The following is a 15,493-nucleotide window of genomic DNA, read 5'->3' on the forward strand; positions in this document are numbered from 1 at the left end:
GTGTAAAGAATATCACCCTGTGGCTGTGTGTAATGTCATGAGGATATGAGAGTTGTCATGTGTAAAGAATATCACCCTGTGGCTGTGTGTAATGTCATGATGGTATGAGAGTTGTCATGTGTAAAGAATATCACCCTGTGGCTGTGTGTAATGTCATGAGGGTATGAGAGTTGTCATGTGTAAAGAATATCACCCTGTGGCTGTGTGTAATGTCATGATGGTATGAGAGTTGTCATGTGTAAAGAATATCACCCTGTGGCTGTGTGTAATGTCATGATGGTATGAGAGTTGTCATGTGTAAAGAATATCACCCTGTGGCTGTGTGTAATGTCATGATGATATGAGAGTTGTCATGTGTAAAGAATATCACCCTGTGGCTGTGTGTAATGTCATGATGGTATGAGAGTTGTCATGTGTAAAGAATATCACCCTGTGGCTGTGTGTAATGTCATGATGGTATGAGAGTTGTCATGTGTAAAGAATATCACCCTGTGGCTGTGTGTAATGTCATGATGGTATGAGAGTTGTCATGTGTAAAGAATATCACCCTGTGGCTGTGTGTAATGTCATGATGGTATGAGAGTTGTCATGTGTAAAGAATATCACCCTGTGGCTGTGTGTAATGTCATGATGGTATGAGAGTTGTCATGTGTAAAGAATATCACCCTGTGGCTGTGTGTAATGTCATGATGGTATGAGAGTTGTCATGTGTAAAGAATATCACCCTGTGGCTGTGTGTAATGTCATGAGGGTATGAGAGTTGTCATGTGTAAAGAATATCACCCTGTGGCTGTGTGTAATGTCACGAGGGTATGAGAGTTGTCTGGTGTAAAGAATATCACCCTGTGGCTGTGTGTAATGTCATGAGGGTATGAGAGTTGTCTGGTGTAAAGAATATCACCCTGTGGCTGTGTGGAATGTCATGAGGGTATGAGAGTTGTCATGTGTAAAGAATATCACCCTGTGGCTGTGCGTAATGTCATGATGGTATGAGAGTTGTCATGTGTAAAGAATATCACCCTGTGGCTGTGCGTAATGTCATGATGGTATGAGAGTTGTCATGTGTAAAGAATATCACCCTGTGGCTGTGTGTAATGTCAGGATGGTATGAGAGTTGTCATGTGTAAAGAATATCACCCTGTGGCTGTGCGTAATGTCATGATGGTATGAGAGTTGTCATGTGTAAAGAATATCACCCTGCGGCTGTGTGTAATGTCATGATGGTATGAGAGTTGTCATGTGTAAAGAATATCACCCTGTGGCTGTGTGTAATGTCATGTGGGTATGAGAGTTGTCATGTGTAAAGAATATCACCCTGTGGCTGTGTGTAATGTCATGATGGTATGAGAGTTGTCTGGTGTAAAGAATATCACCCTGTGGCTGTGTGTAATGTCATGATGGTATGAGAGTTGTCATGTGTAAAGAATATCACCCTGTGGCTGTGTGTAATGTCATGATGGTATGAGAGTTGTCATGTGTAAAGAATATCACCCTGTGGCTGTGTGTAATGTCATGATGGTATGAGAGTTGTCATGTGTAAAGAATATCACCCTGTGGCTGTGCGTAATGTCATGATGGTATGAGAGTTGTCATGTGTAAAGAATATCACCCTGTGGCTGTGTGTAATGTCATGATGGTATGAGAGTTGTCATGTGTAAAGAATATCACCCTGTGGCTGTGTGTAATGTCATGATGGTATGAGAGTTGTCATGTGTAAAGAATATCACCCTGTGGCTGTGTGTAATGTCATGATGGTATGAGAGTTGTCATGTGTAAAGAATATCACCCTGTGGCTGTGTGTAATGTCATGATGGTATGAGAGTTGTCATGTGTAAAGAATATCACCCTGTGGCTGTGCGTAATGTCATGATGGTATGAGAGTTGTCTGGTGTAAAGAATATCACCCTGTGGCTGTGTGTAATGTCATGATGGTATGAGAGTTGTCATGTGTAAAGAATATCACCCTGTGGCTGTGTGTAATGTCACGATGGTATGAGAGTTGTCATGTGTAAAGAATATCACCCTGTGGCTGTGTGTAATGTCATGATGATATGAGAGTTGTCATGTGTAAAGAATATCACCCTGTGGCTGTGTGTAATGTCAGGATGGTATGAGAGTTGTCATGTGTAAAGAATATCACCCTGTGGCTGTGTGTAATGTCATGATGATATGAGAGTTGTCATGTGTAAAGAATATCACCCAGCGGCTGTGTGTAATGTCACGAGGGTATGAGAGTTGTCTGGTGTAAAGAATATCACCCTGTGGCTGTGTGCAGGACGGTGAAGGTGATTCGTCTCATCTGCCGCAACACGGTAGAGGAAGGGATGCTGCGGGTTGCGCGCGCCAAACTTCGTCTCGGGCAGGACGTCACCACAGCCAATGGTAAGCAAGGGGGCATGCTCTCTGAGTCATTAGAATAGCTTGATGCAATGTAAGGCCTTGTTTGCGCAGCGGTATGGCTGAAATACGTAGGACACCGAAACAATGTAATCACCCTAACCTAACCCTAACAATTTACACAGATCTCGACAGTCATTGTTCACCTCGACAGCTAGCCCGGTCTAGGAGGAACACTGACTGTCTCGATCTGTGTAAAATGTCATATTTTGGTAAAAATACAAATATGTTATAATCAATGCAAAATGTTGCAGTGGGCACAATCTTGACTTAGTTTGGCACAACTGCAAAATCTCTACCTACAAAAAAATGTTTTGAAGCCACAAATACCATATCTTTGTCGACACGCAATTTTGGCGTAAGTCGATTTCTAAAACGTTCAGAAGAGAGAGAAAACTGTTCGAACTGTCATGCCTTCAGCGTTCGACGATGGCTGTGTCTAGAATGACTGTCATGCCAATTTTTTGCCTATTTCTCTGATCAGTAGAGTCAGAGACTGTAAAGTACACATTCTATGATCAGTAGAGTCAGAGACTGTAAAGTACACATTCTATGATCAGTAGAGTCAGAGACTGTAAAGTAAAGTACACATTCTATGATCAGTAGAGTCAGAGACTGTAAAGTACACATTCTATGATCAGTAGAGTCAGAGACTGTAAAGTACACATTCTATGATCAGTAGAGTCAGAGACTGTAAAGTACACATTCTATGATCAGTAGAGTCAGACTGTAAAGTACACATTCTATGATCAGTAGAGTCAGAGACTGTAAAGTACACATTCTATGATCAGTAGAGTCAGAGACTGTAAAGTACACATTCTATGATCAGTAGAGTCAGACTGTAAAGTACACATTCTATGATCAGTAGAGTCAGAGACTGTAAAGTACACATTCTATGATCAGTAGAGTCAGACTGTAAAGTACACATTCTATGATCAGTAGAGTCAGAGACTGTAAAGTACACATTCTATGATCAGTAGAGTCAGACTGTAAAGTACACATTCTATGATCAGTAGAGTCAGACTGTAAAGTACACATTCTATGATCAGTAGAGTCAGAGACTGTAAAGTACACATTCTATGATCAGTAGAGTCAGACTGTAAAGTACACATTCTATGATCAGTAGAGTCAGAGACTGTAAAGTACACATTCTATGATCAGTAGAGTCAGACTGTAAAGTACACATTCATTCTCTGGTCGAGTTACGCCGTTTTCTCTCTGGGACTTACGCCATTTTCTGCACATCAAAAGGTTACGCCATTTCTTCACGGGTGGATTTCACCACTTCCGGGTATTGCATTTAGATTCTGAAAGCACCAGGTAATGCAGAACGAGTCGCTTAGTCCAAAGCACAAAAAACAAGTCGCGTAAGGCGAAAATACAATATTTAGTCAAGTAGCTGTCGAACTCACAGAATGAAACGCAATGCCATTTTACTCGTAGCATCGTCAGGCCACCGCTCATGGCAAAGGCAGTGAAATTGACAAGAAGAGCGGGGTAGTAGTTGCGCTAAGAAGGATAGCACGCTTTTCTGTACCTCTCTTTGTTTTAACTTTCTGAGCGTGTTTTTAATCCAAACATATCATATCTATATGTTTTTGGAATCAGGAACCGACAAGGAATAAGATGAAAGTGTTTTTAAATTGATTTGGACAATTTAATTTTGATAATAATTTTTATATATTTAATTTTCAGAGCTTGTTTTTAATCCGAATATAACATATTTATATGTTTTTGGAATCAGCAAATGATGGAGAATAAGATAAACGTAAATTTGGATCGTTTTATAAATTTTAATTTTTTTTTACAATTTTCAGATTTTTAATGACCAAAGTCATTAATTAATTTTTAAGCCACCAAGCTGAAATGCAATACCGAACCCCGGGCTTCGTCGAAGATTACTTGACCAAAATTTCAACCAATTTGGTTGAAAAATGAGGGCGTGACAGTGCCGCCTCAACTTTCACGAAAAGCCAGATATGACGTCATCAAAGACATTTATCAAAAAAATGAAAAAAACGTTCGGGGATTTCATACCCAGGAACTCTCATGTCAAATTTCATAAAGATCGGTCCAGTAGTTTAGTCTGAATCGCTCTACACACACACACACACACACACAAACACACACACACACAGACACACGCACATACACCACGACCCTCGTTTCGATTCCCCCTCGATGTTGAAATATTTAGTCAAAACTTGACTAAATATAAAAAGTCAAAATTGCAAAAAATCGACTTAGGCAAAAATGAGTTTTACCTATGATATACCGGTGATTTACCTGTGATATACCTGTGCAGATGATGCAGATGATCCTCAAGCAGACGTGGCCAACCTGCTGCAAGAGGCCATCGGCAAAGTGAAGGAAGCAGAGCGGGTCAAAAAGAAGTTGAACTCAAAGACCTTGTCAGCTGCCTCCAATGCCTCCAGCTCAGCGTCTTGACAACGACCTTGACCCTTAGCAAAGCTTGAGTCAGAGCGACGTTACTCACTGAATGGTTTGCATGGCGTGCAGTTGTAGAGGATCAACATGTTTCAGGTCATAACAGTCAGTGCTGAGAATCATGAATTTCATTGAGTAAGGGTATCTTTTCAAAACACTGATACTGTTACTGAGGGGTGAGATACATGGCACAGCACTGTTAGCTGACAGTAATACGTAGTACATGTGCATTGCGTAGTTTAACACATCAGTTTGTTCAACCTTCCAACCAACCGCATGGAAAGGTTCGGTTAAGCTGGGGTCATACATGCGACTCAGTCGTCGCGATTTAGTTGCGTGATTCAGTCTTTGGCCGATCGCACATCACATCGTAGGCCATTGACCCGTCACACGATGAACGATAGACGAACGACTGACGAACGATAACTCCACGCGAGCGGGGCGGAAGTGACGTGTCACAGTGAACACGGCAAGCGCGCTTTGCGAGAGCAGACGCTAAATGTTCGAACGTCGCTATACCTTTCTGAAAAATTCCTTTCAGCATTACGCCTTTGCAAGAAATAAAGTTCCCAGACAGCTGCAATAAATGTTTCTCGACCGCTGTAAACGCCTAAAACGCTCTCCTTTATATCTGAGTAAAAAACTGTTCTTCCAAAAAGTTTTGAAGAGACGCTGTACGCCACTGTCTGCCATTATTTTACGTCACGGCGTCAAGGCCGCAACATCGCGTTCTGATTGACTCTGTTAGCTCTGCCCCTGCGATTGACCGACGACTGGATCGTAGGAATAGAACATGTTCTAAACCTCAAAGCTACGAGGGAATCGCATGAGATTGAGTCGCAGACTTGTTGCAGTTTTCTACGACTGAGTCGGCTGTGTGACAGGGTAAATCGTGCGACTCAGTCGCATGTGTGACGGCCCTCTTAGGTACATTGACCTTTGAAACAAAATAGAACGATCTGAGAAACAAAGGGAGTAAGTGATTTTTATGCATGTACATTAGAGTAAGTGATCTATATGCATACATGTACATTGGAGTGAGTAAGCGTTATGCATACATGTACATTAGAGTAAGTGCTCCATATGCATACATGTACATTAGAGTAAATGTTATCATACATGTACATTAGAGTGAGTGCTCCATATGCATACATGTACATTAGAGTAAGCGTTATGCATACATGTACATTAGAGTAAGTGCTCTATATGCATACATGTACATTAGAGTGAGTAAGCGTTATGCATACATGTACACGAGAGTAAGCGTTATGCATACATGTACATTAGAGTAAGTGCTCTATATGCATACATGTACATTAGAGTGAGTAAGCATTATGCATACATGTACATTAGAGTAAGTGCTCTATATGCATACATGTACATTAGAGTGAGTGCTCTATATGCATACATGTACATTAGAGTAAGTGCTCTATATGCATACATGTACATTAGAGTAAGTGTTATCATACATGTACATTGGAGTAAGTGAGCGTTATGCATACATGTACTTTAAAGTGAGTGCTCTATATGCATACATGTACATTAGAGTAAGTGTTATCATACATGTACATTAGAGTGAGTGCTCTATATGCATACATGTACATCAGAGTAAGTGTTATCCCCGAGTACGCTAGTACTAGGGCTCAGCAGACTTTAATTGTCTGTCTGTGTGTGTGTGTGTGTCTCGACTTAACAGCTTATTGCTGGGAAACTACTGGGCGCAGCTCGTTCAAAAGTTGATACACTAACTTGATAATAGGTCCGATTGATCGTATTAAAACTTCATAATGTTACCTGGGACCTAAATGCGAAATAAACCACAAAAAAACGACTTGGCGGTGGGAGGAATTCGCGGTGCAACAGCCAGCCAGGCAGTCTGATAGAACGGTGCAAGGTCTCGGCCAACCAAGACTATGGCATACTCGTAGCAAAGCCGCCGAATGGTACCGTAAACCAAGAATAGTGACGTAATTACGTCACGGTCGAAAGTCTTTGACGTCAATGCCTCCCTGTAGTCTTTTTCTCTCGCGCGGTGTGTGTGTGTGTTCATTTTGTGCACATGTGTTAGTGTTACTGTTTGTGTGTGTGTTTGTGTGTGTGTGCGTGTGTGTGTGTGCGTGCATGCATGAGTCTGTACTCGTGTGTGTGTGTGTGTGTGTGTGTGTGTAAGAAAGAAAGAGAGAATTGAATTGAACTTTATTTTACAAGGATTTAGATTTAAGGCTACGCCTTTTCTTACAATCTGTCCTTGGGACGCATAGACACACAATTATATAATAATAAAAAAATAAAAAAAATAAAAAAATAAAAATAAAAAAAAAATTAAAATAAAAAAAAATTTAAAAAAAAAAAATTAAAAATTAAAAAGTTAAAAAGTTAACCAACAATAGGAGGTCGGAAAACGTGATAATAAAGATGACGATGATGATGATGATGACGATAATGATGATGATAATGATGATGATGATGATAAAGATGAGGCATGAAGATCATACATATGTGGTTATTCATAAAATCAAATGCATACTATGCAGGTAATTATATATACAAGCTGGTGGCAATCGAACATGTAGCAATAGAGTAACAAAAATATGTTCAGAATATACAATGCACAGCATATTTTTGACGTAATACTAAGTTTGGTAAGTCAAAAGGCGTTAAACTACTCAGACATTAAGTGGTTTTTTACACATTTTTTAAAACTTTTTAATGACTTTAGGTGCTTAAAGGATGATGGAAGTGAATTCCAAACTGAAGTACCCGAAAAAGCAAGACTGGTCTTATACAGGTCAATTCGTGGAATTGGTGGGATCAAGTTGACCGACCCATATCTGTGGGTAGCTTTATTAAATAATGATGTAATGTAAATCGGCACTTTACCGTGATACAATTTATGCATGAAAATGGCTTTGTTTAACTTGAGATGCTTTTCCAGTGGAAGAAAGTTAAGCATTTTTAATTTCATATCTGTTGAGGCATTATCCTTTACGATGAGTTTGGCCGAGCGACGATAGAGAGAGTCTAACTTTTTCAAGTGGACATCACTGCTGCCATCCCAGAGCGTCGAAACATAATTAATGTGAGGCATTACATGAGCATGGTGGAACATTTCCAGAGTCCTTCTGTCGGTATATAGCTTTAACTTGGATAGGAGGAAAACGTTCTTGGCTACTTTCTTGCAAATATGCTGTATTTGTGCCTGCCACTTGAATTCACAATCAAGAATTACCCCTAAAACGCGATGCTGTTGAACTTGTTCAATTGATTGCGTACCAATAGTAAGATTTAGTTTGAGTGGAGAAATCTGATGTTTTTGTCTGGTTGCAATTACCATACTTTTAGTTTTTATTGGATGGACAAGCATAGCATTAGCACTACACCAGTTATTTACATCGTTTAAAGCTGTTTGAAGGGAGGACTCTATTACTGTAACAGACTTTCCACTTGAGTGAAGAGAAGAATCGTCAGCAAAAAAATCACTTCTTACAGAGAGGGAGGGAGTGAGGGAGAGAGAGTGTGTGTGTGTGTGTGTGTGTGTGTGTGTGTGTGTGTGTGTGTGTGTGTGTGTGTGTGTGTGTGTGTGTGTGTGTCTGAAGAGTACTCGGGTCCAGCGCGAGCGTTTTTTATCATACATGTACATTAGAGTAAGTGCTCTATATGCATACATGTACATTAGAGTAAGTGCTCTATATGCATACATGTACATTAGAGTGAGTGCTCTATATGCATACATGTACATTAGAGTAAGTGCTCTATATGCATACATGTACATAAGAGGAAGTGAGCGTTATACAGAACTAAGCTCATGACACATGAGAGAATATGAAGCATTGAAAGGAATAGACAACTTTCATCCTTGACATTGAGCGGTTTCTGTTAAACACAACTGAATCAATGGAGGATGGCAGTCAAATCGTAATGTTTAACACATCATAACCATGTCTCCGTGGACAAGAGATCTGCAACTGTTTGACGTGATGGTTAGATGTACAACTGTTTGACGTGTCCCGCAGTGGGGCACTGCGGTTATGAAATTAAAGGCCCCTCCTGTTTTTGGAACCGCAGGAGCTTTCTAGTTTGCTGTTGGGTAGATTTTTGGTTCCTTTTTCCTGTCATGCTCTCTTTTTCTTCATGAATTCTTTTCTTTTTTCTGCCTTCTTGCTCATTCACCTGTATTTTTTCCAAAAAACTCTTCTCTTGCCGCTTGTCTTGCGATTCATGTATAGTTTAATCTGTTAGTGTTCTGATGTAAGTCCAGCAGTAGATAGGTTAAGCCTATTTTAACATACTGGAAACTGGTAATCTTCCAGTAGGTATTAATTTAGTTTTACTAAAGCCTGCTGGGACACAAGTAATGGGTTAGTGCATTTGTAAACAGGAATCGCTTGACAAGTGGCCCCCTTCATCCCCCCCTTCCTCGTCCTGATATGGCTCTGCGTAGTCGGCTGGACGTTAAGCAACAAATAAACAAACAAACAAACTGTTTGACGTGATGGTTAGATGTACAGTCTGTTGAAGTCAATGGCGTGTTGCTGCATTCAGCTGTGCCGTGTGATGTATCTCAGCCCTGGATACTAGTTAGAGCAGTGAAACATGACATTGTCCCACAATTGCCTGTGTGCAAGTATTCACACATGCCTAAGATGCTTGTCTCATTCTTTGTAAGTGTAAGACCGCAAGGTAAACTTGTAAATATGTGTACCTAAAGTCATTGCTTAGCGTGCAAAGAAGTCATTCCCCGCAGGAGAAAGAGAATAGTGTGTACAATCCATGGTAGTGTGAGGGTGTCTTGAAGCCAAATCCCAAGTGCTGTTACAAAAAGTGAAAAGAAAGACCTCGTAATATTTTCACATGACCAGTGCAACATATTTTGCTACGATGTGTGAGTGATAGAGAATGATCATTTTTGGTTTATGAAAAAAATGTGCCTGACATTTCTTTGCATGATGTGTGATTGACTCATTGAGAGAGAATATATTTTTTGCTTTGTGACCAAAAATGCCTGATTGTTTGAATTCCTTGTTCTCAGCCATATTGCTGAGCTTGGCATGAGTTGTGTGCACTGCACTGTAAGATGATTCTGACTCTCCTCTTGTTTTGAGCGTTTCTTTGTTTTTGGTTTTGTTGTTGGTTTTTGACCCAAAAGAAGATTACAGTAAATGTGCTCCTTCTCTCTCTATTGTTCAATGTTTCTGTTGCACCAGGTTTTATTCTAATTCATGCTTGTAGAAATAGTTGTGTTAGGTCTACAAACATGTATATGTGTATGCCTTGTAATACAGGAATTAATATTTGTTTGTAAAGAATGTATATTGTGTGACAGAAATGTTAACATCTGGCATTTGGTTAACCATCCTTCATCCTTGTCACGAAGTCCCAACTTTAAAAAACAGTGAGGGACAGCTTGAACATGAGTATACATGTTGGTGATCGTCACAACTTTGTCCTGTCAATTAAAAGTGTTTCATTCATTTTCTTTGATGCGTTAAAAGGTTAATAGCTCCAGTGACTTGTTAGAAAAAGGACATTTCTCGATTTATTCAAACACCTTCATGTCTTATTTCTGTTGATGTTTGGATGGAGTTTGCCATTTTCTTTGTTGTGTTCAGTTTTTGGTCTTGCAACTGGTGTACGCGCAGTTGTGCCTATTCGTAAATCTGGTGAAGCTTGTGAATTGTCAATGATTTTATAAATAAATATGTTTAAAGAAACACACATATGTGTGTCTGGTTTTTTTTAATGTTTGTGTGTATGTTTAATTTGTGTTGAAATGTCAAGTTTGGGCCTGTGCACCACTGTGAAAGACCCCTTTCCCCTTTCTTCATTTCAGATTCCCTTCTTTTTAAGACTTAGCTCCCTTTCTTCATTTCACATTCCCTTCTTTTTAACACTTAGCTCCCTTTCTTCATTTCAGATTCCCTTCTTTTTAAGACTTAGCTCCCTTTCTTCATTTCAGATTCCCTTCTTTTTAAGACTTAGCTCCCTTTCTTCATTTCACATTCCCTTCTTTTTAACACTTAGCTCCCTTTCTTCATTTCAGATTCCCTTCTTTTTAAGACTTAGCTCCCTTTCTTCATTTCAGATTCCCTTCTTTTTAAGACTTTGCTTCCTCAGATCTTTGCATAAATTTACCTCCATTAGGGTTAGGCTAACCGCAACCCTAACCCTAACCTCTATTCCATTGGGTTAGGCTAACCGCAACCCTAACCCTAACCTCTATTCCATTGGGTTAGGCTAACCGCAACCCTAACCCTAACCTCTATTCCATTGGGTTAGGCTAACCGCAACCCTAACCCTAACCTCTATTCCATTCCAACTCGACCAGTTCACCACAGTTACATGGACACAGGGAGGTCAAGGGGTATATGTATTTTTTTTTACACAAATTGTCACACAGGCACGAACACGCAACGTAACCTTTCTCACACACGCACACAGACAAACAAACATACAACTACTGAACTGATTTCTGTATCTGTTTATTACAAGCCAGTTTACAGGCAGATATTGATGTTGGCATAATTATGTGTGTGTTCGTGTTTTCAACTCCACAATTCCTATATGTTTCTCAGCCCAACATTACTGATTACATAATTCCCCCAAACCATGCAAAAGTAAACGTATAATATGATGCTGAAACAGAATTAAAAAAGTCCGTGTGTGTGTGTGTGTATATTACACTATTAATTTTGTTATAAACAAAGAGCAGATTTTGGCTATACATATCAACATCTACAAACTAGGATTATGATTTTATATAAAGAAGAAACAATTGAATAAAAGAAGAAGATTAGAATGTTATGTAACTCGATGTCCAAAACAAGAACAGCAAAATGCTCATATGACTTACCCTCTCCAAATAATACATATGACTTGCCCTCTCCAAATAATACATATGACTTGCCCTCTCCAAATAATACATATGACTTACCCTCTCCAAATAATACATATGACTTGCCCTCTCCAAATAATACATATGACTTGCCCTCTCCAAATAATACATATGACTTGCCCTCTCCAAATAATACATATGACTTGCCCTCTCCAAATAATACATATGACTTACCCTCTCCAAATAATACATATGACTTGCCCTCTCCAAATAATACATATGACTTGCCCTCTCCAAATAATACATATGACTTGCCCTCTCCAAATAATACATATGACTTGCCCTCTCCAAATAATACATCAGAAACAATTAAATCATCTGCTGCTCTTGCTTTAAACACCCTGAAAATAATAATGTCCTACTTATTGACCCGAACTGTAACCCGAAAATGTGACCAATGAAACCCCGGTAAGTCCTGACCGGAGTGTCACCGTGCTGTAAAGTTAGAGGACCCCTCCCCCTCCTCTAAAGTCGCTACCTGTCAGGTAACTTCACCAAAACTGTCCATGTCACTCTTTTGATACGTTATTCAAACCGTCAATTCTGAATAAATCTTGTTCAAATAATGATTGTTAGTAGGTTTATGTCCCTCGTGGTCACACAATGGTGTCATTTAAGCACCAATGCATTGCGGACAAATTAATACCAGATATTGCTCGCGAAAGATTTCAACCGATGCTCTTGTACGAGCGGCGGATTACGGTCATTGTGAACAAATGCAGTGCGTTCAGTTTCATTCTGTGAGTTCCACAGCTTGACTAAATGTTGTTATTTCGCCTTACGCGACTTGTTTTCTTTTACCCAAAACTTGACCCCGATGTGTCTTCGAAATTTGATGAGGGTACAGCAAACGTTTATTTAGTTTGGACGGCCTAACGCTGCTTATAACTAAGACTCTCCTAATTACTAAGGTGAAATAACAAAACACAGTTTCTGATTAACACGCAAATATTATACAATACTTTAGATACAATAGAAATAGAGAGGAAAAACTGCAGCTATATTGTACTAACAAGTATAAGATACGTGCTCTTTAGTCCATCAATAGATCATTGCCATTCTCGGGAGCTCTTTTTCAGACCAATGTAAGCCTTAAAGATAAATTCCTACCGTGTCAGCTAGCACGTGCACAAGCACAGAGCTGTCCACACGTTGGCATGGGATAAGACAATTCTCACACAAGTACAGAGCTGTTCACACGTTGGCATGGGATAAGACAATTCTCACACAAGTACAGAGCTGTTCACACGTTGGCATGGGATAAGACAATTCTCACACAAGCACAGAGCTGTCCACACGTTGGCCGGCATGGGATAAGACAATTCTCACACAAGCACAGAGCTGTCCACACGTTGGCATGGGATAAGACAATTCTCACACAAGCACAGAGCTGTCCACACGTTGGCATGGGATAAGACAATTCTCACACAAGTACAGAGCTGTCCACACGTTGGCATGGGATAAGACAATTCTCACACAAGTACAGATCAGCTGTCCACAGGTTGGCATGGGATAAGACAATTCTCACACAAGCACAGAGCTGTCCACACGTTGGCATGGTATAAGACAATTCTCACACAAGCACAGAGCTGTCCACACGTTGGCATGGGATAAGACAATTCTCACACAAGCACAGAGCTGTCCACACGTTGGCATGGGATAAGACAATTCTCACACAAGCACAGAGCTGTTCACACGTTGGCATGGGATAAGACAATTCTCACACAAGCACAGAGCTGTTCACACGTTGGCATGGAATAAGACAATTCTCACACAAGTACAGAGCTGTTCACACGTTGGCATGGGATAAGACAATTCTCACACAAGCACAGAGCTGTCCACACGTTGGCATGGGATAAGACAATTCTCACACAAGTACAGAGCTGTTCACACGTTGGCCGGCATGGGATAAGACAATTCTCACCCAAGTACAGAGCTGTCCACACGTTGGCATGGGATACGAGACACATACCACATATCCACAGCCTGGCTGCAGACTGACATCGGTGTCTCTCACGACATAGTCATGTCATTACTTCACCAACACTTTCCATCTCGGCAAATACAACAGTTAGGCTGTATGTAAAGGTAGCCTACGTGTCCAACTAAGGGGACGCACTTATCCTATGTAAACGCCTGGACATACCTGCGTTGATGAATATGATCGTTTACACATAAGGAATTCACATTCAGAATACAAGTGGTCCGTGGCTAGCCAAATCGACGGTTTATTACTTGGCCAACTTTGAAGTTAAACTGCCCTTTAATAAAAAAACTTTTTAATGAATGTTTTAATGTTATCGTTAATTCCATGACCAGCACGGCTTGCCGTTTACACATGATATTCCTGCATTTATGACTATTAAACCCCGCAACATACTATGATCAAATAATTAAAATGTCAATTAGTTGCAGAAAGGTTCCCCATTATGATCGAGCTGTTGTTGAAAATCATTTTTCAATGTACATTTGTTAAACCATAGGATATTGGACTCGAAACATTCCTGCGTCATAATTGTTGTCAATTCCTACTCCGGCAACAAAGCTGGATTCGTTAAAGCTTGCCTGATATGACAAATAATATTATCACAAGATTTTGTGCCTGGGTCAACGTGAGGTTTCAAATATTGTAACCCCAAAGCAGAATTTTTTATCACAGAGTTCTCTTACATACAAAAGCAAAATTAAGTGTATATTGCAGACGGGTAATGAATTAAATAAACACATATTAACAACAACTAGCCCCCCCCCCCCCCCCACCACCACCACCCCCATAACAAAAGGCCACAAACAAACTAAACAAATGTGTTTTAAATAAAATCCAGTGACAACAAGTGCGATTGCTCATACGACTCACCTTCATCTTACATTATATGACTCAGAAATTATCTGACTCTGAGCTCCATAAACATTCAAGAAAGTCCTACTTTCTAACCTGAACGTTACACCCTTATTGTGACCTTGAAGTTTGAACAGGATCAACCAGACTCGGGTCATCGGCCTAACACTGCTCGTTACTAAGACTCGGGTCATCGGCCTAACACTGCTCGTTACTAAGACTCCCGATTGCTCAGACGAGTCAAACAACTATTGCATCCCAACAAAAGTAATCCACTAAAAACAAACAAAGTAAGTATTAATGAGGGTTTATGAATCAAAATCACACAATAAAGAACAAACAAAAATCACACTAAAAAACCCAATGATGGTTACGGAATATCTCTCTGAAGAAAACCAAGCATGTAATTGTTACCCCAGATATCTTAACATACTTAATTTGCACGAACTACATAAAAACAGCAAACTAAGACACAATCAAAAGTGGCAATTGCAGTAGTTGAATACATTATACAAAACAACATTAAAAGTGAAATACTATAAGAAATAGAAATTAAAACAACAGCTATTATCAGTATGAAAAAAATCCTTTGCGATTCTAAACGCGGTGGTACAAACATCCGACTGTAATGTGTGTAGTGTAATGTTCAGTACACAACTTTAACGTTCAATCCAAAAGACAACACACACAGCATCAAGGACATGGATCCTGGTCTTCAGACCGATGGTACAATTCCTGGTCTTCAGACCGATGGTACAATTCCTGGTCTTCAGACCGATGGTACAATTCCTGGTCTTCAGACCGATGGTACAATTCCTGGTCTTCAGACCGATGGTACAATTCCTGGTCTTCAGACCGATGGTACAATTCCTGGTCTTCAGACCGATGGTACAATTCCTGGTCTTCAGACCGATGGT

At 40.0% G+C, this 15,493-nt stretch overlaps 1 protein-coding gene and 1 long non-coding RNA gene across 3 annotated transcripts in view; one reads left to right on the forward strand and one right to left on the reverse strand.

Annotated features, from left to right (window-relative positions):
• LOC138963303 (SWI/SNF-related matrix-associated actin-dependent regulator of chromatin subfamily A containing DEAD/H box 1B-like) overlaps window positions 1-10,560 on the forward strand; it is a 59,938-nt gene extending 49,378 nt beyond the window's left edge. For both annotated transcript variants that reach the window (XM_070335365.1, XM_070335366.1), the window contains exons 20-21: window positions 2,276-2,382; window positions 4,703-10,560. In XM_070335365.1, coding sequence (XP_070191466.1) covers window positions 2,276-2,382; window positions 4,703-4,845 — 250 coding nt within the window. In that variant the 3' untranslated portion in view covers window positions 4,846-10,560. The remainder of the gene's footprint in view (window positions 1-2,275; window positions 2,383-4,702) is intronic.
• Window positions 1-15,493, reverse strand: part of LOC138963308 (uncharacterized) — a 304,793-nt gene that overhangs the window by 184,751 nt on the left and 104,549 nt on the right. The window lies entirely within an intron of this gene.

The sequence above is a fragment of the Littorina saxatilis genome, linkage group LG3, assembly GCF_037325665.1.
Source record: "Littorina saxatilis isolate snail1 linkage group LG3, US_GU_Lsax_2.0, whole genome shotgun sequence".
NCBI classification, from domain to species: domain Eukaryota; kingdom Metazoa; phylum Mollusca; class Gastropoda; order Littorinimorpha; family Littorinidae; genus Littorina; species Littorina saxatilis.